General features: G+C 37.4%; 2 protein-coding genes across 6 annotated transcripts in view; one reads left to right on the top strand and one right to left on the bottom strand.

Annotated features, from left to right (window-relative positions):
* Positions 1-1,965: 1,965 nt before the first annotated feature.
* Positions 1,966-7,476, bottom strand: colec11 (collectin sub-family member 11). Of its 3 annotated transcripts, none has more exons than XM_077538091.1 (9): positions 7,332-7,476; positions 7,176-7,257; positions 5,603-5,772; positions 4,978-5,135; positions 4,849-4,920; positions 3,780-3,851; positions 3,007-3,060; positions 2,841-2,936; positions 1,966-2,694 (listed from the first exon to the last, which is right to left on the bottom strand). In XM_077538091.1, the coding sequence occupies exons 3-9, from the start codon at positions 5,731-5,733 to the stop codon at positions 2,285-2,287; spliced, it is 993 nt and encodes a 330-aa protein (XP_077394217.1). In that variant the 5' UTR covers positions 5,734-5,772; positions 7,176-7,257; positions 7,332-7,476; the 3' UTR covers positions 1,966-2,284. The 3 variants fall into 3 exon arrangements, with proteins under 3 accessions (XP_077394217.1, XP_077394218.1, XP_077394219.1); XM_077538092.1 differs by having other exon boundaries at positions 1,966-2,676; XM_077538093.1 differs by lacking the exon at positions 5,603-5,772.
* Positions 7,477-8,369: 893 nt separating this feature from the next.
* LOC144031589 (unconventional myosin-VI-like) overlaps positions 8,370-24,890 on the top strand; it is a 52,062-nt gene continuing 35,541 nt past the window's right edge. The window contains exons 1-12 of one of the 3 annotated variants that reach the window (XM_077538882.1): positions 8,370-8,595; positions 11,847-11,993; positions 17,095-17,164; positions 17,232-17,305; positions 18,260-18,389; positions 18,570-18,675; positions 19,274-19,329; positions 19,423-19,520; positions 19,604-19,768; positions 21,258-21,338; positions 23,187-23,367; positions 24,064-24,208. In XM_077538882.1, coding sequence (XP_077395008.1) covers positions 11,877-11,993; positions 17,095-17,164; positions 17,232-17,305; positions 18,260-18,389; positions 18,570-18,675; positions 19,274-19,329; positions 19,423-19,520; positions 19,604-19,768; positions 21,258-21,338; positions 23,187-23,367; positions 24,064-24,208 — 1,223 coding nt within the window. In that variant the 5' untranslated portion in view covers positions 8,370-8,595; positions 11,847-11,876. The remainder of the gene's footprint in view (positions 8,596-11,846; positions 11,994-17,094; positions 17,165-17,231; positions 17,306-18,259; positions 18,390-18,569; positions 18,676-19,273; positions 19,330-19,422; positions 19,521-19,603; positions 19,769-21,257; positions 21,339-23,186; positions 23,368-24,063; positions 24,209-24,890) is intronic. The other 2 variants (XM_077538880.1, XM_077538881.1) reach the window with 2 other exon arrangements.

Below are 24,890 nucleotides of genomic sequence, written 5' to 3'. Positions count from 1 at the left end.
TCATCCTTCATGGTTAAAACCATTGCATGTTAGGTGACACCTCAAGCTGCTGAGTGGGCATGTTCTCACCTCCATGCAATCTCATATATGTATACAAAACATTCTACTGTCTACTTCATCACAATATGAATGTTTTTTGTTTTTTTTCTCACTCTGAGGAGTCGTGCAAATGATCTGTGCACGAGTCCCGCTGCACTTGATCAAGTGGGCCAACCTGCCTCTGTCGGGATTACCCATCAAAATGGAACCAAACGGTAACTCAGTGCGTTCCCGAAGACAGTGATGAATGATAGTGGCGTTTCATAACCAATTGCATTCCTTCAATACGTCTCGCGCCCGCGCGGGGAAACGTTAATTGAAATGCTGGGGGTGCAAACTAGACACGCTTGTCACCTATCACTTGAGCAGAGTGTTACAGTGACGTGTTTGACCAATATCATGTTCAGCCAAATTATGCTGAAGTCACGCAATTCTGATATGATACGTTTCATGGATAACTTAAGTGGCGATTCAAGAAGTTTCGGGGCGCTGACGGTTTCCGAAACCATCCGATAGGAGGGTATTTCGGATGGGAGGGTATGGCTAGAACACCCCTTAAAAAGAGCTAGCACCTATGGTACACACAGACTAACATTTAGTATCACCGTCATAGTACCAAGACTGACCCATTTATTTGTTACACAAATTTAATCCATAAATCAAATCTTAATCACAACCAGTTGCTCCTCTATTTATGTCCACCGACAGTGTGAGCTTCATTTCACAATCATGGAGTAGTAATGGGAAAATGAAGCTTCATGAAGCACTTGCAATATTTTTTACTCCTCTAGATAGTGCTTGGTTTAAATATAAAGGCTAGTGTAATGTAAAGTTATTATTAATTTTCCAGTATATCTTTAAACGATGAGAGCCATCTAGAGGAGTCAAGAAATATCGCAAGTGCTTCATGAGGCTTCGTTTGTCCATCGCTAAAAATGTGTGGCTTGGCCGAAATCAGTGTTGACCACACGTAAAGCACACCAGTGAATGGGATCATAACTTTTCTCTTCCAGAATTCATCTAAATTTTCACCACATGGGGCAGATGATTGACAGCGTGTTTGGTGTCATCTGGGTGTGTGGTTTTCTAATCAATGTTGTAGCTGGAGTGTAGCATGGTGGGGTTAGCACTTTCATTAACGCATCTTTTTTTTGGGGTCACAATTGTTGCACAATAATATTTTACATATATATATATATATATATATATATATATATATATATATATACTTAATACAAAGGTAACAGGAGATTGCACAAACTGACTCCTAATTAGTTTGTGTCAAACAGTTCTTGGTCAATTAAATGCATAATTCATCTCAGCATTAATTATTCATTTCTTAAGGGAGCAATGCTGTGCTTTATTAGGACTGCATCATGCATATTCAAATCATTTTTTTTCTTAGAGGGGTCAGTAGGATACCTCAGCAGGGACATCCACTCTAACAAAAAAAAAAAAAAAAAAAAAAAAAAAAAACAGCAACAGCCAGAGATGCAAAGATGATGAATTAGTATTACTGGCACAACTATGCAAAATATTATTTCAAGCAGGAAATGCCACACACCCTGTGTGACCTCATGTTTTGTTAGTCTGAAATCATCACATTGTCAATGTGTTAGTGTATTATTAATCTTTAAGTGTCTTGAGATAAAAAAAAATAAAAAAAAATAATCTTGCACAGTAAGAATGTAGCCAGCATAAAAAAAAAAAAAGAAAAAAGAAAAAAAGTGTTTTAAAAAAAACAAGTCTTTAGGACACGGGTAATATTTATAATAGAATGTATGTATATGTTTTTGGGAGCAAATGCGTTAACAGTGATTTATTTCTACACTCTTGTGACTGTCACCACATTATACATTTAAATAAAGAAGCAGATAACTTCTTTTTGACACGTGTATAATGTCAAAAATGTTGCAACATTTTCAGTGCAGTTTATAAAAGTTTAATTGGGGGAAAATGTTACAATGGAACCAATTATTGCTCATTCCATTGTTTGCTATAGTTTAAAAAAAGTATAAATAATGACTTTACAAATATGACCACGTTCATGCCTGTACAGTAATAAAAGGTGGTATGGCACAGTTTGACCTTGGAACTGATTATTTCTGTTTCTATTAAACATCAACCATGTGTTAACCAATCACTATACAATAGTCATAATTCATACATGTGAACAGTGTATCCTTATAAAGTTATAGTTTTGCATCATTTTGTCACTGCACTTCTATTAGGCCATCTTAGCAACTCATACAGCATCCTTATCAAATTCACATACAAAATACATTGTTGGTTGGCACGCAACATCAGTCCACTCCCCAGAGGCAACCATCTCAGCACAGTCCTCATCGTCATAAGCATTATTGGGCTCCCCTTTTCTCCATTTGCTGTAGGTGGACATGGGAGAGCGATCCACGTAGGTGAACACTCCTTCCACGTCCAGGTCGTGAATGCCAATGTAGACTCTGCTCAGACCCGCTTCCGTGATGTAGCCCGCCAAGATTGTGTTGGCTGCCTCATCTTTGGGCATGGCCAGGTGCCCTCCCCTCATCTGGCAATAGCGCTCGGCGTCCGAGTAGCGTTTCTCTTCCTTCACCAGCAGATACACCTTTTTGTCTGTCTCTTTTATGCCAGCAACAGCTGCGGGGGAGGGCAGTGCTGAAAAATGAGCACTTGCATTTCTATAAAATTTCACATTTGACATGGCCTGCAATTCAGGTTGGAAGTATTAAAACAAGCTCTCAAGGCATCCATACTCTACTACACAGACACACACGATCATGAAAACAAAAACAAAATCATACCATTTTTGATGAACTTCAGTTCAGAAACTAACTGGGTCACAATGATGTCCATTTCGCCAATCATCGTTCTTATTGGTGAGCACTCACATGGGATGCCTGATGAGCCCAAAAAATCATATCATGGGCTTAAAAACCCAACCCGATGCTAATTGCTAGTATGCGATACCTGGCTCTCCATCTGGGCCTCTTGGTCCTGGATCACCCATGTCTCCCTTTATGCCTGTGAAAATATGTCATTGTTATTATTAGTATAGGTTAAGGTTTATTATTATTATTATTAAGCTTAGGTTATTGGGGAATGTTCGTTAACTCATTCACTCCCAGCCATTTTCACAGAAGCAATCCCGTTCGCTCCCAGCTGTTTTACTGGATTTTGACTGATTTTGCAAGGCCCACAGAATATTGTGTTCAATTGCTATAAAAGCATGGAACCTATCAAAGGAAAGATTAAAGTCTCTTCTTTCATCAGGGGGAAAGAAAAAAAAAAAAAAAAAAAAAAAAAGTATGTTTCTATCTTTTAACGTTTTGTAGCAGTTAGCATTAGAAGAGAGCTAACTTTCATCAGTTTTCACAAATCTATTCAAAATTGTAATTGAGCTTTTTTTTCTAGATGGCCCTGGTTGATCTCCTTTGCTCTGCTGCCACCTGCTGGCCGTTTGTGTAATAACTACAATTTCTGCAACCGTTCTTTGCAGTTGAGAGGTTGCATCAATGCCTTCTGTATGCTTTAGCATTTAAAAAAAAAAAAAAAAAAAAGGGTATAAATACATCTTTGGGACACTGAAAACATAAAAAAAAAGCGTATTTACACGTTATTGGTAGCAAATGAGTTAATGAATGTGTGTTTCTTTTATGTTCAACATAAATAACCCGCATAGTAAAAACAAAACAAAACAATGTATAATGATTTCAGATTATTCACAAAAAATGTTCACTGACCTTTTATTCCACTCGGTCCCACTTTTCCATAATGTCCAATAATGCCTTTTTGTCCTTTAAGACCAGGTTGACCTGAAACACATGGGTGACAGGAGTATGTATTAATTCATTACAAAATATCCCCTATGCAATGTTTTCTTTCACCCATTGTTGCCGGGTGTGATCTCAGTTGCCAACGGAAAAGAGCAACAACCTATGTTGTATCTTTAGTTCAAGATACAGTTAAGCTATGGTAAATTCATATTAAATATAATAGTTATTAAAGTTAGTATATATATTCAGATTTAGTTAAAAAGAGAATAAATAACTGACTCTTTTCTGTTAAATGTAAATGCACTGAAATTATCCGCCACTAGGTGGTAGCGTTTGTTAATGGACATTGCTGTGCATTTGGAGACGGACACGAAGGAGAAAAGACAGACGCTAATGACGTAGTTGTATTTGTGTGCAAGTTCTAGTAAAAAACCCGAAGAAAGACAACTCGAGTCTCCGGTCCATTCTGTATCACAGAAACTTACAATTAGCCGCCACATTTTGGACCTGGACTGGACACCAAGCAAGCGCAGGGCCCATGCAGAGTAACATTCACACCTCAGGACAATTTAGAACCTTCAATTAATATAATTTTCATGTTTTTGGAATGTGCCAGGAAGGGTGAATGCATACAAGCAAGAGTAAAAGTGCACAAGAATGCTGGAGCCCAGTTTTAAACCCACAAGCTAATGTTTAAACTATCTCTGCCACTATAGCATATATCTCATTTTCTTTGGATTCCATGCACCCATGGATGTCTGTTCATACCTGGAATGTAAGCACACAAATTTTGCATGTGTGACGAGCTTGAACTTCTCATTAAAACCTTCAGTAAACACATCAACTGCTTTGGGTTGCGCGAGTCATTTCTCATCCAAATGTAAACACTTGACCAGCTCCGATTAGCTTGACACACAGCACACCAACAAGCCGAGCAATGTGATCCTTAGCCCAATTATGTGTGTGTATGCTTGCATATAATCAAACGACTAAATATGTATTTCTTAGAATGAGAACAGAAAGGTCAAAATTTTACCAATTTCCCCTGGTGGGCCCACTCTTCCTGGTCTCCCTGGGGCTCCTTTTGGTCCTTTCTCCCCGGGTTCTCCTTTTGAGAAAAATGGCACAATAAGAAGAAAACTGAAACGTGTTAAGCCTACCTTACCTTTGAGACCAGGGACAAGAATCTGAACAGTACAATTCTCCTCCGTCAGGTGTTGTCCTCCTGATGTATGTAAAGTCAATAAAGTCACGACATACATAACAAGGAACGCTTGTATGCGCTTTTGTCCTTTCATCATTGTACATGGACTATGTAGTAAGCTGTAAAGGAGGGAAAGAAGTGGAATAAATATAAAGTATTCACTTAAATGGAAAATAAAGCAATAATTGATGTCAAATGAGCTATGATAATTCAATTAAGTCACAGAAAATACATAAAATCCAATGCAATCTGCCTTTATGAAGACGCACTTTATATAACTAACAAATTAGAGCTAACGTAAACCGTTACACCAGTACAAATACAATGCATCACAACTATGGGATTTTTAATTATATAGCCTTGGTGTACCTAATGATACTAATAATAATAATAATAATAATAAATTATTATTATTATTAATAATAGTAATAATAAATAATAAAAGTAGTATTGCATAAATAGCACATTTCTAGACGCTTAATCATATTCATAAGCGTTAAATTAGCCAAAATATTTTAAATAGGATAGAAAATAATAATACTCTCGCTACTACCATATACAGAACATTTAAGATCGCATGGCTCACCTGTAAATGTATTTTTTTTTTTTCCCAGTCCAAAGTAGAGCGTACAAGCAGCTTGGCAGAGAATTGGTCAGCTTAAAAAGATGTGAAGACGTTTCCAACACAAGCGTCGAGGAATGTTGGGGATTGGACATTCATAAACACAGATAACGTCGAGCTCTCCAGATAATTGGCTGGGAAAGTTGTTGAGTGATTGACAAGAAGAGTGTGGTGTGGGAGGTGACTGATGGTCACTGAACCTTAAAAACTTAAGTCGGACCAAAAAGTACATTTTCCAGGATGTTGAGAATTCAACACTAGTACTTTTAACTGTTCATTTCTGGGATGAGAAATGATTTGTTTTTAAATAAGCTCAATATATGAGCATGTCCGTCCTTTCATTGAACCAATGTCAGCACCTAATATAGCTCAAATTCATGTACAACATATCCATTGTTTAATTTGTGAGCTTGTTAAAATTTGATAAGATTGGGAGTGTGTTTTGCTTTTTCACTGGCATTTTAACACAATTGAAAGACACACAAACACAAACACATTTGTTAAGAACTGTATAAACGATTAAACATCTTGAGATGGCATCCTCGAAAACGGATTCGGATTTTTCTTTGACATATTGAACAAAGAATTTGCACTTTTTCCAACTATGGGTCTCACCCCACAGACAAGTTTGTCCACTTGATGGAGGTATTGTTCAAATAAAGAAGTCGGTCCCAAAAATTAAATATTGTCTACAATGTATCACACCGTTATGCTGTAATAATGAAATGCATCATTCCGAATAGCGTACATTCTAATATTGCAGTCATGCATGATAACTATAACACAATGTATATCAAATATAAGAAAAAAATCTGCATTCGAATTTGCATATATTAATATTAAATTTGTCACTTGAATACTGTTACACTAATTTTGTTCTGATAATTATTCACAACAATCGAATTTAAAACTAAAAATGATCAAGACGGTGCCTCCATGCTGTTGTCGAGTGACAATAATGAAACACGGTCCAAACCAGGGGTATCACATATCCGAATTAGATCCACAAACCCCGCAGTGGCTTTCAAAGGTGGATTGAGTGTCTCCTTCAAAAATCCTCCTAAAAAGGTTTTAGGTGACATTCCAATAAAGTATTCATGACTCTCAAGGCAACATTTGCAGGCTTTTCATAGTCAATGTTTTAAAGATGAGATTTTTTTATTAGGATAACCTTAACCTACACTAAATTGCATATACATTGCACATAGTCACAGTGGTACCTCTGTATTGCAATTTCAAAATACAGCTGAGAATCCACTTTTTAAGAATGCATTTAGGATCAGTCAAATATCTTTTTTTTTTTTTTTTTTTTTTTTTAATAAACAGCAAGTGTATAATCTCTACTGACATATGGAATCGTCAGCTAATTCAGCTAAAAAAATAAATAAATAAATAAATAAATACCAATATGGCTATTGGTACTAGCAACAACAACAACAAAATCATCCAACACCTACAAGAAATCTGATGCATAATTATTATTAATATAGCACTTTGCAATCAGTATAAAAACATTCAATAAACTACATGTACTCACCAGAGATGCTGACGCAGCAGACCCTCCTTTCTTTGCTTTAGCCGTTCTGTGTAAGCTAGCTGTACCACGGCAACATGCTGCTCTGAAAGGGCAAAAAACACAAACTCATTTTTGAGGTTGAAACATGCCAGCAGCAACACTGTTGGTTGACCTAACCTCATAATATCTCCTTTTTCTAGACATCATCTTCTCTTGTCAATTAATGTTGGTGAACATACAAGCTCATCAGAGGGGTAAACATAGCAGACAGTCTAGCGCAGTGATGGCGTCCTGCAGATTTTGGATGTGTCACTGCTCCCACACACCTGTTCCAATTAACAGGATCGTTAACATTTTGCAGAGCTTGCTGATGAGCTTCAGGTGTGTTGGGGAAGAGAAACAAACAAAACCTGCAGGAGGTTAGACGCCACTGGTCTACCTCAACTGATCAAAGGATGAAAAAATGTCAACGTCACTTTGAGCCTTTGTGAAGACATAAAATGGTGAATGTAAAATGTGATTAATAAATATATACAACAACCATTTCAGGCCTGGAAGACCTTGACTACACTCCACTGCTCTTAATGAGCTAATAAAATCTACAACCACCCACCCACCCTCAGTAACTAGAAAATGTTGCTAACTTGCTATCAATGTCCCAGCGAGGTATGTTTTTTTTTTCTTTTTTCTTTTTTTTTTTTAATTGAAACCTTGCATTTAACAATCACAACAATAAACATCAAATCTAAGTTTACATCTTACCCACATGCACAATAATGAAAAAAAAACAAAAAACAATCAACAATAATACATAAACAAGAAAGACAATAACAAAAAATAAATTAGGAAAATAAACAGTAAAAATAAAAAATAAAAATAAAAGGCACAAAAAATATTCAATTAAGGTCAACAAAATATAATTCACTAAGAGTTTTCAATGTAAACAAACTCTTTGTGTTACATGTCAACTTTTAAGGATTCGATGTACAAGTCCACCAGAAAAATCAGAAACTTGGGCATGGATTTGGAAACTCTTGCTTTATGCAAATAAAATTTGCTGAATAGGATCATAAGATTGATCCCGAAAGCTAAAAAATTTATTATCATGCATAAAATACCAGCGATGTATGTTGGTGGGAGTGAAACAACAGGTTCAAAATGACCTATCACAAGAAATTCCGAGTCGCACCTAAACGCACCGTGGCCGCGAGCTATCTCTCCTCCTCCTCTCTGCTCTACCGTCTGACTGCCTGACATCCATTGAGCCTTGACTTCAGGTCGGACTCCGTCAGTCCTGGTGGGGGGGTGACATCAATGGCACTGAAAACTTGCGGTTGTCACACATCCGAATGAGGGAACCCGAAGTCGTCGCCAGCGCCGCACATACCTAAATTCACCTGTTTTGAAAACGGCGCAATTTGGAGGATTGTCACAGCAACAGGTAGGCGACTTTACTAAACTTGATCGGTCAATGAATATAATTCACTTACCCGAATTTCCTGAATGTCATGGTTGATCAAATAAAAAAAACAATTTAGATCAAGTAATTCATCTTTGTTCTTAGTCTGGGATAGACTTTAATGTGAAGTCCTACTTTTAAACTAGGGTGACGTCAGAACGACCCAGGGGTGCTGCAGGAGATTTGAGGGGCTTACGGATAGAGGGGTGCCCTCAACTTTGCCACATTAAAATCTGTTTTGAGAAGCTTTTCCCTGACATTTTCTAAAAAGTTCATTTTATTTATTATTTATTCATAAAATTTCTATTCAATAAATAGCCTTTTTAATCATCTGTATTGTCTTGCATCGACTTTCTATTGTACTCTATTTTAAAGCTATACATCTTAAAAAAAAATAAAAATAAAAAAAAAATGTGCAGGTCTGTCTTCATCCTGATGCATTTTCCATGAGCCTGTGCCCAGCAGGGAACAGGAAGTAGGAGGCAGGAAACAAGAGTGTGTGTTCCTGTCAGGCACTATATCCATATTTCTCACTCTGCATCACAGCACCAGACATGTCCCTTTTGATTTGCATTTACTCAAATAATCACTTGACTTTTTATTTGTTATGTTTTAAGCATCACCCCCCCGAAGCCTCTCTCGCCTCCATTGTCAGGATTAGGGTCAGATACTAATAGGATTTAAGGCGTGTGCAGCGTGCCGACACATTTGATTCAGGATGCCACTTTTAGGATGAGGCCCTCCTTAAAGTCATATACTGTACCACATTGTTTGACGGCTTCCTTTTAATGTGGTGTGTTGCATTGAAGAAAATGAAGGCACACTTCTGGTCACCCAAGTGGTACAAATCCTTGTAGGTTGCTTTTCTTCAAAGCTGTTTTGTTATTATCTTGTTCTTTAGCATCCCGAAGTAAAAAAACAAAAAACAAATCTGATGTTCTTTGTTTAAAAAAATAAATAAAAAACAATTTGTCATTTACAACAACCACACACATGAATAGTTTGTGCCACCTTTACACCAGGTTTTGTACAAATAAACCCCCTCAAAAAACACCCTATGTCAAATAAATATTTTATTTCATGATTTAGTTGAGCACAACTGAAGTACACAACTGTGGGAAATCTGAAAGTCTTCAGCCTTGATCTAACTTTTAGTAGGTTGAAGATAACACAAAAGCAACACTGTTATCTTATCCTGTTAAGGCATATTTTTTGAATTTGCCCTTGCTCACATTGCATGACTTTGTTAAGATGGTATTCTGAAAATACAAAGGTCAAATTTGTGATAAATTTCCCTCATACTTGTAGTCTCTGTTCCAGAGGAAATATGTTTCGTGTTACTGACCTCCGCTACAGTTCTGTTGACTCTGCTGGCATGTCACTTCTTAATACAAATGTGAGGTTGTGGCGGTCAAAGAAAAAGTAAGAGCAATGCCATTTTATTGATTTAAGTATTTATATTCAACCTTTACTAAGTGTGATGAAGCCAGGCCAAGTACAAAAAACAAAGTTAAGCAATTTAAACAATATTACTGCTTGACTTGATTACAATATTTAAATTATTTCAACTATTAGTAGATTAGCCTGTTCTGCACTATGAGTATACGTGATAACACATTTCCTTAATAGAAAGTGGTTCTCAACCTTTTAGCCAAGTGTACTCCATCCACAACACCACAAAGATAATCATTATTACCTGAGCAAATTAGCATTATTAAAGGCTATGTATTTAGTGTAGTTGGTGTGGTATCCATATTAATTTGGTATATAGGCATATATGTGCAACACATCCAAAGAGATGGCAAAATAAATGTGGCTTTACTGTAGGCCTATTGAAATTCAGATAACTGTATGTCCCCAAGAAAAGACAAAACTATATGGGTACATAGACTACAAGTTACTGCTCACACTGAATCTGCTGAGTAAGTTGAAACCTACTGAATTAATTTCTGTTTGAAGGCTGTGTCAGCACTTTGCAACACCGACCCCTTTGACATTTGACCACAATCTCTCACCTAATTGAATACTCCAACAAAACGTCAGGTCTTAGCGGTTGATGTAGTTGTTTTAAGATTAACGGAAGCTGTTAATGGCATTGATGTGAAACTTTCACACTAGCAGCGTGGACGGTGAGACTTTCGAAATGTTTTACCAAATTGAACGTAGTCTTTTTCTGGGAATGCATCAAGCTGAGAGTAGTAGTCTGTAGTGTGATATTGCCACAACTTTAGCAAAGCTTTAAGCTGAGGTTCATAACATATCCTATTGTACTGATCCAACTAAACGTCTGCTTAGCTGTGGGTTATTATCATTATGCTTTATTTTGTTCACCAAACAAAGACAGAAAACGCAAAGAGATTGTCCTAATTTGGAAGCTCGGTCTCTAAGGAGCCAAGTCAAATCAAGCTCCAAGAAAATCCTCTCTCACGATTGCTTAGAAATTAGAAACAGTTTCATGTAGAGAACCAATGAGCGGTGAGTACAAGTCACACACAAATGTCATTTGACATTAGCTCATGTACCAATTACAATTGAAGTCTTTGAAAAGCAAACAACATGAGAAGTTAAGACAGGACTACAGCATTCATCTGCTCAATACTAGTGTTGTTCCGATACCGATACTGGTATCGGCTGAGGTGCCGATACTGCATTAAAACAGTGGTATTGGTATCGGTGACTACTCACAAGTAACATGCCGATACCATTAATTCCAACGCTAATATAGGATTTTGGATGCAGCATCTTGTGTCTTGCTAGTGCACGACATTCACTGGTAAGTGACATGTTCACTGCATGCCGATTTAAGATATCCTATTGGCCCTTGAATGCTCGGAACCAATGGCAGGACAGCTTTTTCATGTCGAGGAAAAAAAAAAAACTTAGGAACTTGCTGTTATCGGGAGCCAAAAAACGGTATCGGAACAACACTACTCAATACAACACTGGGATTAAAGTGACAGTTTGCAACATAAAATTAAAGATTATCCCACCCCTTTACAAATTATACAAGGAGAATTATTTTCCTCATAAGAAAAATAAGGTCTGAAGGATCTCACTCGAATATTTCATACGTCGTCACTTTATGTTCAAATGATAGAATTGATCAATATTAACAACTTGTTCTTTTATTATTTCCATTGTTATTGCTTGTGCAGCCAAAGCAAGGAATAAAAAAAATAAATAAATACGTGTATTGGTTGTAATAGCGAGTGTTCTTTTATCCTCGCATTCAGTTGCAAGGCCGTGCTGACCGCAGCTAAGCCATGGAGGATGGGAAGCCGGTGTGGGCCCCCCACCCCACAGACGGGTTCCAGCTGGGCACTATCGTCGACATCGGAGCCGACGCGCTCACCATAGAACCGCTGAGCCAGAAGGGCAAGGTGGGTCACTGCACACACACACACACACACACACACACACAAAAAAACATGAATACTTGTGATGTGATGATTGGGAATCTTAATGCCATCTAATCAGCAATTAATAATCATAAACACATGAATAACCAAGTTTCGCTCTGAAAAAAGTATGAACTCATATTGCCGCTATTATTAAAGGTGGCAACAAAACAATGTGTTATAAATGAAACACGAGAGAGAGCAAATTTTCACGGGCATGAATAAATAAAGGCGGAGGCAGCAGGTGTCTGATAGCGTTGCCTATGAGAGAGCTGCTCATTAGACAATAGAGGCCACCTGTTACAGCTGAGTGTGCATGTCTTGCATGTTTACAGCAGCATTGAACAAAACGGAACATCTCAAACGCAAATAAAAAAAAAATACCATCTACAACAGCAATATTCCACAAGATGGTGCCAATGTAACACTTTCAGCGATAACGGGGCTAGTTTCCAAAACAAAAACCATGAATAGGCGAAAACGTTCAAGTCAAACTGCGAAACTGCTCTGCTTCACTGTAGTTCACTCTATTTGGATTCAGTTGCTTCAAGACACCATATTGAATTTTTAAAGCGGAAGTCAACTCATAAATTTTCTTTACAATAATATGTTCTTTGCAGCCCCACTAGTTGGTATCCTCATACATGGTATTCTGATGTCTATGGGGCGACCATTTTGTCACTTGCTGTCAACTTAAAAAATGGCATCACAGTTGATTAGGGCTCAGGTAATGACCAATCACAGCTTAGCTGTTTTTTGAAACTAAATCGTGATTGGTCGTTACCTGAGCCTTGAGCAACTGTGATGTCATTTTCAGTTGACAGCAAGTGGCAAAATGGCCGCCCCCTGAGATGGATAAAAACAGGTGGATTTTCCTGCTTAAAGGCCCAGTCTGCCGGTTTCACTCAGGAAAAGGCACTTTTTAAATACAGGATTTAAACAAACAGACTGCTTCTCAATTTACAGATCTGGGGTTCTCTTAATGCCTGGTGGTGATTTTTCCTAAATCCCAACACCCCTAACCTGTATTTTGCCATTTTGTGTTTGTTTTGTAAACAGCGGTACGTTTCTGTGTAAAGACAGTGTTTACACCCCTCCAGCCAATCGTAGAGGGGGGGTGGCGTGTCGCAAACGACACGGGTGAATTTGTCGGCTGAGTGACGTCACTCCCGCAACAATTTGACAGCACGCAGGGATTTTTTTTTCCAGTCACTCATTCACACATGTGAGTGAGTGAGTGAGTGAGTGAGTGAGTGAGTGAGTGAGTGAGTGAGTGAGTGAGTGAGTGAGTGAGTGAGTGAGTGAAAAAAAAAAAATCCGTGTGTGCTGTCAAATTGCCGCGGGAGTGACGTCCACAGAAACGTCCCGCTGTTTACAAAACAAACACAAAATGGCAAAATACAGGCTGCGGGTGTGGGGGTTCAGGACAAAATCACAACCAAACATTAACATAAGCCCAGATGTGTAGACTGAGTAAAGGTTAACATGTGTACATCCTGTATTTAAAAAGTGCATTTTCCTGAGTGAAAACAGCAGACCAGGCCTTTAACTGATATTCCACAAACAGAATATTAATCAGAATGTCGTGTTTAGACATATTTTTGTAAAGACTTTTTATATGGTTGACTTCCCTGTTAAGTCAAAATAATTTTATTTGATCAGAAACAGTGTTGAACTGGCATCTCAAATTCCTTACCCAACTGACAAATTTTGAAGCATGAATCCCACAGAACAGCTCTGTCATGACCGAAAATGACTTGTTTCTTTAATGACCGCGGCGCTCAGCTGGAATGCATTGAATTAAGCCTCGCTTGGAATGGCCATGAACTTGATCATCAGTCTATGCTTTAGTGCGAAGCATAAACTATGTCCCATTCAGTGAGGGAATGAAAGGCCCATTGAGTGTTTGTCTCTCTCACTTTCTCTTTATTGCAGTGCTGAGCTCATTAGTGGCTAAGCTGAGTACACAACCGTCGGCCTGGATGCCGCTTCTTTGTCAATTTTATTGCTTAGACATCTGTCATGTGGCTTTTATCGTGGCCGATTCGAGCCAAGTTAGTAGAATGAGTACACAAATTGTATTTCGGTGTGTGTGCTTCCAGTCTGTTTTGTGATAATGAACTGCATCCGTGCAGAGTGTGTAAATAGGAACATGAAGGTAACCCTCATTTGTTGATCCTCTGCAATCATGTTGCTCGGTCTGATTGTTATACAGTGTTGCCTTCAGTGTTGTACCGCCAATGAGTTCAATGAATGAAACTACGAAGATTCGTGACCTAGTTCATATTTTGGATTAGGGCTGGGTTTAAAATATCGATTATATTGATATCGAATCGATATTCCTTTTCATAGCCCAATATCGATTCATAAAACCATGAATCGATACTTTTAATATGGCTTCCCCCCCCCCCCCCCCCCGTAAAATAACTCATTCACTCCCAGCCATTTTCACAGACGCAATCCCGTTCGCTCCCGGCTGTTTTACTGGATTTTGACTGATTTTGCAAGGCCCACAGAATATTGTGTTCAATTGCTATAAAAGCATGGAACCTACCAAAAGAAAGATTAAAGTCTCTTCTTTCATCAGGAAAAAAAAGTATGTTTCTATCTGTTTCCGTTTTGCAGCAATTAGCATTAGAAGACAGCTAAGTTTCATCAGTTTTCACAAATCTATTTAAAATTGTAAGTAATTTAGCTTTTTTTCTACATGGCCCTGGTTGATCTCCTTTGCTCTGCTGCCACCTGCTGGCCGTTTGTGTAATAACTACAATTTCTGCAACCGTTCTTTGCAGTTGAGGGGCTGCATCAAAGCCTTCTGTATGCTCTAGCATAAAAAAAACAAACAAACAAAAAAATGTATAAACACGTCTTTGGGACACTTAGAACATTTAAAAAAAAACAACGTATTTACACATTATTGGGAGAAAATTAGTTAATGTGCCAAATACCCCCCAAAAGAAGTAAGGTAAGAATTGGATATAAAGACACAAAATGTGGATGCATAATTATGTACTATGGCTGTGTCTCTTATAATAGCGGTAAATTTGTTTTTATTTATTTGTTAATCACTGGATGTCAGGTTTACCTGTTTGATATTTATGAAACACGACACAAAAAGGAGAGAAGACACTCAGTTCAAAGCTTGCAATGAGAAAGGAGAGCAACTGACTGATACAATTCATTACTGCACTCCCTGAAAAAAATCCTCTCCTCACCCTCTATTTTTATTTGGTTTTCACGCCCCTAGTTACAGGGGTGTTCCAAACCTAAGAATGCAAATTTATATTTACAATTATTCCTACACTGGAACCTTAGTATAAAATCTGCCACAGGAATGTAAATGTGTGATTTGCCAGAGTGTTTTTGCCACTTTATTTATATCGCGCTATGGCTGTAATTGAGTTCAATTATTATTTATGGTTTTCATCAGGTCATGTTCAATAAAACATACATGATACATGATTAATAAAACTGTATTGGAATCAATTATAAATGTAAATATTCAGATTTTTACACATAGTAAGAGAAGTTTCTACTATTTTTGCAGCATTGGTACTTCTGGGAAGGTCTTCCGTATAAAAGTAAAATTGGTACTGCATGAAATCCTTAACTGAATCAAAAATCAATGTGAATCGTAAATCGAATCAAATCGGGCCCTTCTGAATTGAATCAAATCGATTTTGGAATTGTGAATCGATACCCAGCCCTATTTTGGATGAATGTGAACTAAATGTAGCACATTTGTGCCTAATGAACAAGTTTGTGAATGTGCTCATTGTGGGGTCCGTGAACGGTTTTGGAAGAAGAGTTTGTTTTGGATCACGTTTCCAGGAGAAAACCCGGATAAGCAAACAGTAAACGAGCCTTCATATGTAGGAGGATAATTGCTTTATTTGGCAACTAGAGGTGCAGTGATTGAGTAATTTGTGATTGGTGCCGCTTTCCTTCATTTTGGGTGTTCAGGGAAGTTGAAAAATGACAGCTCACAGCAACATATTAAAAGAAAAAACAACAACTATGAACTATTTTGATTTTGGAACAGTCAGTCAACCTACAACATTTTGAATTCTGAACAACTATGAACTGGATGAGTTAATCATAAAATTTGTGAACTTAACTACAAGCTAGTTCGCACAGAAAGTGAAGTTTTCCAGCACTAGTTATTTTGAATATCAAACACAATCTGTGATACTGATTAAACTCTCCAAACTACATTTCCCATTGAATATACATCTTTTTAGGCATTTTTTTTTTTTTAAATTGTGGACAAACTCCAAATTGTATGTGCTTTACGCCAATTTGAGTCACTTTGTGTTATACAGGTCCAGACGGAATATTAAATTTGAAGTCTGGCTTATTTTAATAATGCATCAATTTTATTGGTTCCCACTGGACCTGAATAAAGTGCAGTCATCATTTGCTCACTCAGGTGGTCAGGTGTTCAGATCCTGTTGCACTTCACACCAAATTATTCATCATCGTGCCATGTCTGCCCTTGTTTCTCTCACAGCTGGCTTCTTCTATTGAGTTTATTTTCATTAACGCGCCACAATAGAAGAGAGAATATCACATGCCCGGGAACGTAATTCCTCCAGATGCCGTTACTGTGATATTAAAGCACGATGAATGATTCATGATTATGCATGCTTAGCTTGGATTTTGATGATGTTTAATTTTAATTTCGCGCCATTTTCCAGAACTCTAACGAGCATTGTGTATTGTCATTAGCTACTCAGAAACTAAGAGGAATTATTCTTATTTATAAATCAAACAAGACTGTCACATCTATGTGATATTATAAACTATTCATGTTTCAGACTAGAGATGGATTAATCCGTCCAGATTTCTTGGCTTGATTATGGGAAATTAATCATCAATTAAATGATTACAGTGGAACCTCCAAAGTTGAACATAGTTTGTATGTGATATTCTCATTTAAAAAATGTCTTTGCAAATGTGAAACACAAAAGCACAGCCCAAAGTTAGCAGCATAGGGAGGGATGATAATGCACAAACATACCATTCAATTTCTTCTTAATAAACTTGGTATGAGCTTATCAATTATTCTCCCATCCCATTCCAGACGTTCCTTGCGCCGATGAGCCAAGTCTTTCCAGCGGAAGATGATGTCAACAAACACGTTGAGGACAACTGTAAGTTAAACTTAGCGTTCAGCTCTTGTCATATAAAAAGTCACATTTTTTTGTTTTGTCTTTTCAGGCTCCCTCATGTATTTGAATGAAGCCACTCTACTAAACAACGTTAAAGTGCGATACAACAAGGAACATATCTATGTAAGTCTTCCTTCCATTCTTAACTCTTTTACTGCCACATGTTATCCAAAAAACAATCCCCACAGTGCCACCTGATTTCGAGCTTTTTAACCCATCTTTCAAGGCAAACAAAATATTGTGTTGCACTCTTTGATTAGGAAAAAAAAGTATGTTTCTACCTTATTCCATTCTTTAGCTCATTCACTGCCATTGACGGCTAAAGACGTCAAAGTTCCAATTTCATTAGACTGGCAGTAAATGAGTTAGTAATCACCATTTGAAACGGGGTCATTTGTGTGGCATTGAGTGAAAATTTAAAACATAAAAAAAGCTTTTTGTGGAAAAAAATACATTTTCTCCACAACAGTGACTTTGACTTTTTGTTTATTGTTACTCTGTGAATTAGGTTTAATGTGACAAAGGCTTTGATCATTCACATCGTCCTTGAAAAACGTTCAATTTCATCAGATTCCATCATTGTAATTTCATACACAGGCAGCCCATTGAAAAGAGATACAATGCTGCCATCTGCTGGCCATAGTTAGTGGGTGTTTTTGATTCCACAAACCATTGACCAGGCAGTGCTGCACTTAGACGTCGCACTGCCCATTGAATGGGGGAAAAAAAAAAAAAAACAGTTGACGTCATTTATGGCAGCATACATCGTGATTTTACTAATCGTTATTAAACATTTCTGGCGTCATTAGCGTGCATACTACTTTAGCTCACAGCTTTTTTAAGTGTGCATTGCAGGTTAGAAGGCAGAGCTTGAAAAAGGATTCCTATCATTAACCAAATGGGGACGTGGGCCGGGTGGTAAAGAGGAAAGGGCGGTTAGCTGAAGTTGACTGAATGACTGTCAAACAAAAGCAAAAGCAAGAAAATGTCAAGTTGGCTTCTCTAACAGCTTTGTCTCACAAACGTCTGTAATTTTTCTCGGCCTCTCTAATCTACCTTTTATTATTTCTTTTACAGACTTATGTGGCCAATATATTGATAGCTGTCAATCCTTACTATGACATCCCCAAACTTTACGGCCCTGAAGCCATCAAGGCGTACCAGGGGAAGTCTTTGGGGACTCAGCCGCCACATGTCTATGCAATAGGTGAGAGATCACACCTTGAAAAAAAATGTTTGTGCTTAAAATTAGTGTTTAATCAATCACAAATAAAAAGCAGTGCTAACTTTCATCAACGTGTGCTGTGGCTTAAGTTTGGATGTGTTTTGGGATTCATCCAAACTAGGGTACTGAAAGTTAATTGTGTGTTTTTCTCACTTGCTTTAGCTGACAAAGCCTACAGAGACATGAAGGTTCTGAAAATGAGTCAGTCCATCATCGTTTCTGGTGAATCGGGTGCTGGCAAAACAGAGAACACCAAGTTTGTTCTTAGGTATGATTCTTAACTCATTCACTCCCAGACGTTTTCACTAAAGCAACCCCGTTCCCTGTTTTACTGGATTTGGACTGATTTTGCAAGGCCCACAGAATATTGTGTTCTGCTGCTATAAAAACATGGAATCTACCAAAAGAAAGTTTAGTCTCTTCTATCATCAGGATAAAAAAAAAGTAAAAGTATATTTGCATCTGTTTCCATTTTGCAGTAATTAGCATTAGAATTTTCACCATTATTCACAATGTGTCGAAAACATTGATGAAAAGAGCTTGTTGCAACGTGGGCCTGGTAGATCTTTTATACTCTGCTGCCACCTGATGGTCAAATTTTATAATAACTACCATTGCTTTAAGTGACCTCTTCAGGTCAGAGGCTGCCTCAAAGCCTCAAAACCTAAGCATAAAAAAAAAAAAAAAAAAAAAAAAAAAAAAAAAAACATATAAATACGTCTTTGGGAGCAAATGAGTTAACAAGAAGATATATTTTGAGTTCACGCTGACCGTCTTTTGTGTGTAGTCGTGTATATGCTATTTTGTATTTATCTTTCGGTTTGCATTGTCATGGTTTTTATCTTACCTGCATCTCCGTCCTGTAGGTATTTGACCACAACTTATGGAAGTGGTCAAGATATTGATGAGAGAATTGTTGAAGGTAAAAAAAAAAAAAAAACCTTAACAAAGAATTCAATATTCTCCAGAATGCCAGTGTGATCTTGACCACACAGTATGTTCTTCACCCCTTCAGCAAATCCCCTCCTGGAGGCATTCGGAAATGCCAAGACGGTCCGTAATAATAACAGCAGTCGCTTTGGGAAATTTGTTGAAATCCATTTCAACGAGAAGGTGATGAGATCTTCTTGCTCAGACTGCTCTTGTGTGAATAGACCGAAAATTGAATCTGCATGGTTTTCCTCTTGTGTTTTCAGAATGCAGTTGTGGGTGGATTTGTCTCCCATTATTTGCTGGAGAAGTCCAGGATTTGCATGCAAAGTAACGACGAGAGGAACTACCACATCTTCTATAGGCTTTGTGCCGGAGCATCTGAAGACATCAAGAAAAAACTGCACCTCGACTCACCGGACAGCTTCAGAGTTAGTGTATTCATTAATAACATTAACATTAAACTGTATGGGCCACACCGAAAATTAAAATGAATTATGAGGGGGGAAAAACACAATTAATACTCAAGTAATATTATATGAGTCATATTTTTTATGTCACCTCTGTTTTAGATTGTATTTTAAAAAATCCTAATATTATGCTCAATTTGTTTCTTAAAATTAGGACTTTATTGATGCAAATATTAATAAGTCATCCATCTGTCAGTTTTGTGTGGATGATCATGTTCAGCGTCACCTTTCATTGCTACTCTATCCTCATATTACAACTTTTTCTAAAACTTGTTTTTGTGTGTACTTATAATTTTATTCTCAACTTCTCAAAAGTTTTTTTTTCCTTTTCATTGTGGCCCTAATACTCATTGTTGTTGTAAATACAGTTGTTATTTACCAATGTACTGTATACACCAGGGTACACCAATTCCAGTCCTTGAGGCCCGGAGTCATGCAGGCTTTATATGTTTCCACCCACTAGCACACCTGACTCATATAATGAGCTCATCAACATGCCTGATAACGAGCCTAATCTTTAGTATCAGGTGCACTGTTGGTAGGCGGAAACGTCTAAAACCTGCAGGACTCCGGACCTTGGGGACCGGAATTGGTGAACCCTGGCATACACTGTTGCTAGTTTGAAAGGGAGTGGAGGTAGGCTTTCAATTCTGTGTAAGACCACTAGATGTCAGAGTGGTACATTTTATGTCATCGTCAACCATGCATTTCCTATTCTGCTTGTTCTCATTGTTGCCTAACCCAGCTGATTTTGGGCAAAAAGTGGGGTAATCCCGAGACTAATCTCCACCCAGCTAAGGGGCACATTAAGAAAAACAACCATTATTACAACACTAAGTTAGGTTTTAGAATTTAGCAAGTAGTTGGAATAGCCACAGAAAACTCACAAAAAAACATTGAGAACATGCATACGCCACACATAATGATCAAAAATGAGATTCAAACCGAGAACCTCTTCACTGTGAGGCAGCGGCACAGCCTGCGCCGTCTTCATACAGTTCTTTTCTAAATCCCAGTCTTCCCAATTTGGATTAAAAGATGATTTTGAAATTGAATATTATTTAATGCAATAATCAGCTCAGGGGGCGCATACTCAATAGACCGTATTAAACATGCTCATCCCAGCCGCAACACGTCGTTCGGCATGCTAAAATCAGAGCAACAACAACAAGATGCTAATTCTCTTAGTTTAGATATTTGTCATTAAATCAGGTCCCAAGGTGGCAGCAACATCAACAGAGGCAATTACTTCACACTATTGCCCTCCAGTCAACTGTGAGAGGCAATATTAACAGGCACGAGAGAAAATCTTTCACACGGTGACAATCAATAGGAATATCTCCCTTAGCTTTTCCCACAAGGCTGAAATGCGCTCGTGCTAAGTTGAGATTTAATTAAGCACAGATAATTGTGTTCGAATGTTTGCAATTATTTTCTTTCTGCGTTGCAGTATTTGAACCGAGGCTGCACCAGATACTTTGCCAGCACAAACTCCGATAAGCAAATCATGCAGAACCGCAAGAGTCCTGAGGTAAAGTCAATTTCACTGCTTGCGTGTATTCACTTTGCAAAAAAAACAAAACAAAAAAAACTGTCTGCTATCCTTTCCAAAATTGTTATACCAACAAGCTCTGAATGCTGTGAGCACAATATCAAAAGCAACGGTAAAAACATATGTTTGCTCAATATGTATTTGATGAATGTTGTATAACAGACGGGAACACTTGTTTGTTGACGTGAAGCCTGGAGGAGACGTGGAACTGAATGTTTTGAAACAATTGAAAATACACAGTATGTAGCTCCCCTTCAATACATTCAGGTAGAGTATTTTTATTTCATGATAAAAAGTGTTATATGGTAAGAAAAGAAACATTCCTCATTCACTCCCAGCCATTTTCACAGAAACAATCCCGTTCGCTCCCGGCTGTTTTACTGGATTTTGACTGATTTTGCAAGGCCCACAGAATATTGTGTTTTATTTCTATAAAATCATGGAACCTATCAAATGAAAGATTAAAGTCTCTTCTTTCATCAGGAAAAAAGTATGTTTCTATCTGTTTCCGTTTTGCAGCAATCAACATTAGAAGAGAGCTAAGTTTCATCAGTTTTCACAAATCTATTTAAAATTGTAAGTAATTTAGCTTTTTTTCTAGATGGCCCTGGTTGATCTCCTTTGTTCTGCTGCCACCTGCTGGCTGTTTGTGTAATAACTGCCATTTTTGCAACCGTTCTTTGCAGTTGAGAGGCTGCATCAAAGCCTTCTGTATGCTCTAGCATAAAAAAAAAAAAAAAAAAACGTATAAATACGTCTTTGGGACACTTAGAACATTGAAAAAAAACGTATTTATACGTTATTGGGAGCAAATGAGTGAAGAAATGTGAAATGAGTCATATTCATTCTGCCCAATTAGAAATTTTAGATTCATTTACACCTTGCAGCATTTGAAGCAAAATGGAGTGCAATACTTGTATACAATCAGCAGGTGCACTCTTGATTCAGACATTTTTTTTTTTTTTTTTTTTTTGGCTGCCTAAAGAAGACCAGAGTGACATTAGTTATGGGAAGCTGAGCCACATTCACAAACTATGACCTCACTTGGCCAGGCAGAATTTTTATGCTCTTCACAACAATGACGTGGAACCATGAGATCAGAAAATTGAGAGAAAGAGATTTGAGATGGTCATCCCTATGCTCTACATGTCAATGTTGGACTTGATGTGCTTTAGTTTCATTGCTATCATTCCTCACCTTGTTATTTTACTCAATCTCTTTGATGTAACATGTTGTTGGCTTCAGTGCACTGCTAATTATGTCGCACCTAATCATTTATTTCTCTGTTCCACATTATGTTTGTGATAAAGGACAATAAGGTGATGTCTTATTTATTTAGTTACTTATTTATTTTGAAATTGAATGAGCGTTTGTTTTTCCCATGCTGCTGTCTATACTACAAACATGAAAAATTGCATGCCAGATAGTGCTGAGCCAGCTTTTTTCTGGTTTTATGATGTATTTAAAATTCCAATGCAACTTGTGTTCCTTATAGGGTACGTAACAGTGAGACCCTTATGGAGCTGACCTTATTAACACATTCATTGCCAGACCAGCAAAAAAAAAAAAAAAAATGCATCATTTGACGTCTTTTTCCGTCAATGGCAGTGAATGAGTTAATTGTGATTATGTGATTAATCCACCACATTTCACACTTCTTTCATTATTCATGCATGAACTGTAAGCTCAGTTTGTCCGTTTGGAAGGAGTGTATTTGATGTGTTCTATTTAGATATTGGATGTAGTCTGCTGAAAAAGGCATTTAAGTATGAGACCGTTCGCACACTTTATTTTCCTAATCTGCATCTCCTCCACTTCTGTCGGCAGCATGTGAAACTGGGCGCACTAAAGGACCCTCTTCTCGACGACCAGGGCGACTTTCATAGGATGTGCATGGCCATGAAGAAGATTGGTCTGGATGACGCAGAGAAGCTGGATCTGTTTAGGGTGGTTGCCGGTGTCCTGCACCTCGGCAACATTGACTTTGAAGAAACGGGAAGTAGCTCAGGTTGGACACATTGAGTTCATTTTCATTTTTCGAAAATCATAACGTTAAAATGTTGTTCTGCAAAAATGATGTAGTTTGTATGAAGAGCTGCTAGCCACTACAGTCACTGTAAAATAGTTTTGTACTGATTTCATGTAGTACCGGAGAGATATAAAAATAGTACTTCTAGTTCTTAAAATATTTAGATATAATATTCAATTTAGTGTGGCTTCTTTAAACCTGCAGATACCCTGATTGCTCTTTTTCAATTTATATTATTTGTGAATTATAATATTTTATTATTATTATTATATTATTATTATTATTATTATTTATTATTATATATTACTTATTTTTATTTTTTAACAATTTATTTATATTTTCAATTAATAAATTTTGATTTAAACATTTAAATGTTATTCAGTTTTAATTTTGATAGTAACAGTTATATTCAAATTGAAATAAAACATATTGTTAATTTTGTTCATCTATATCTTACTTTTTCTTGATATCTTACTACTTACTTTTTCTTATAAATTTGCATTTATATTTCAATAGAACGTAACAGGATTTTTGTACTTGTTTTGTTTGTTTTAAATGTTTCAATTGTAATTGGTTTAGCGCTCCGTCAAATCCATTGTGATAATTAAACAAAATAGGAACATGATTTGCTAATTTGATATTACAGCTTGTGTTTTTGTCCATATGGTATTATAGGGGGCTGTGTTCTAAAGAACCAATCCAGACAGACTCTGGAGTATTGCGCAGATCTGCTGGGTCTGGATCAGGATGATTTGAAGGTCAGCCTCACAACGAGGGTCATGCTCACGACAGCAGGGGGCGCTAAAGGAACAGTTATCAAGTGAGTATTGACGCATTGTGGTCTGCTGCTTGACATATGAATTTGCTTCAGGCACTAAATCCATTGTAAAGCCAATAAAACTTAAAAAGAATTGTAAATTCATGAAAGAAGTAGAGGAGTTACACTTTGTTTCTTAAATGTTGTTAAGTACTGACTTAAGATTGATTTTTTTCCATTAATAATGCAATACATATTTTAGTGCACAAGTACTCATAACGCACAAATATTGCATACTGCTGGAGATGTCTTTGCTTATTGTATTTTATCAATGTATCACGTATTTCGTGCAGTGTGTTGAGGCCATCCTGGTATTGCTCCCATGTTTATGCAGCGAAAGATGTGTTTGAGTGATCAGACCGGGTTTGGTCGATTAATATTTGAAGAGGGCCAGATGCTGGCCTGGCCTGGAAGTGTTTCCCCCTTATGAATAATGTAGCAGGTATCTGAGGAGGCAGGCAAGTGTGGTTTCAACACCATACAGGGGAAAAAAAAAAAAAAAAAAAAATGCCCTCACTGTCTGGAGGAGGGAGGCGGGGCCTGGCTTTGTCATAAAGGCCCAGACTGATTCACGCTGCCTTGGGGAGTTTGACTGCAGCATAAAGCCGTGGACGCTGTTATTGTATCACTCATGGCTGAGTCTCTCTCCAGAGGGGATGTGAAACATTGCCATGGATAAAAAATG

This window comes from Festucalex cinctus, chromosome 12, assembly GCF_051991245.1.
Source record: "Festucalex cinctus isolate MCC-2025b chromosome 12, RoL_Fcin_1.0, whole genome shotgun sequence".
Classification (NCBI taxonomy): domain Eukaryota; kingdom Metazoa; phylum Chordata; class Actinopteri; order Syngnathiformes; family Syngnathidae; genus Festucalex; species Festucalex cinctus.
The sequence above is the reverse complement of the archived record's forward strand: the minus strand, read 5'-3'. Positions and strand labels throughout refer to the sequence as shown.

Excerpts from the sequence above, each read along its gene's own strand:
- colec11 (XM_077538091.1), bottom strand. The coding sequence starts at position 5,733 with ATGTCCAATCCCCAACATTCCTCGACGCTTGTGTTGGAAACGTCTTCA. Across the intron at positions 5,136-5,602 it reads AAAAAAAAATACATTTACAG|CTTACTACATAGTCCATGTA; the intron begins GTGAGCCATGCG and ends CCTCCTTTACAG. Across the intron at positions 2,695-2,840 it reads ACTGAAGTTCATCAAAAATG|CACTGCCCTCCCCCGCAGCT; the intron begins GTATGATTTTGT and ends CTCATTTTTCAG.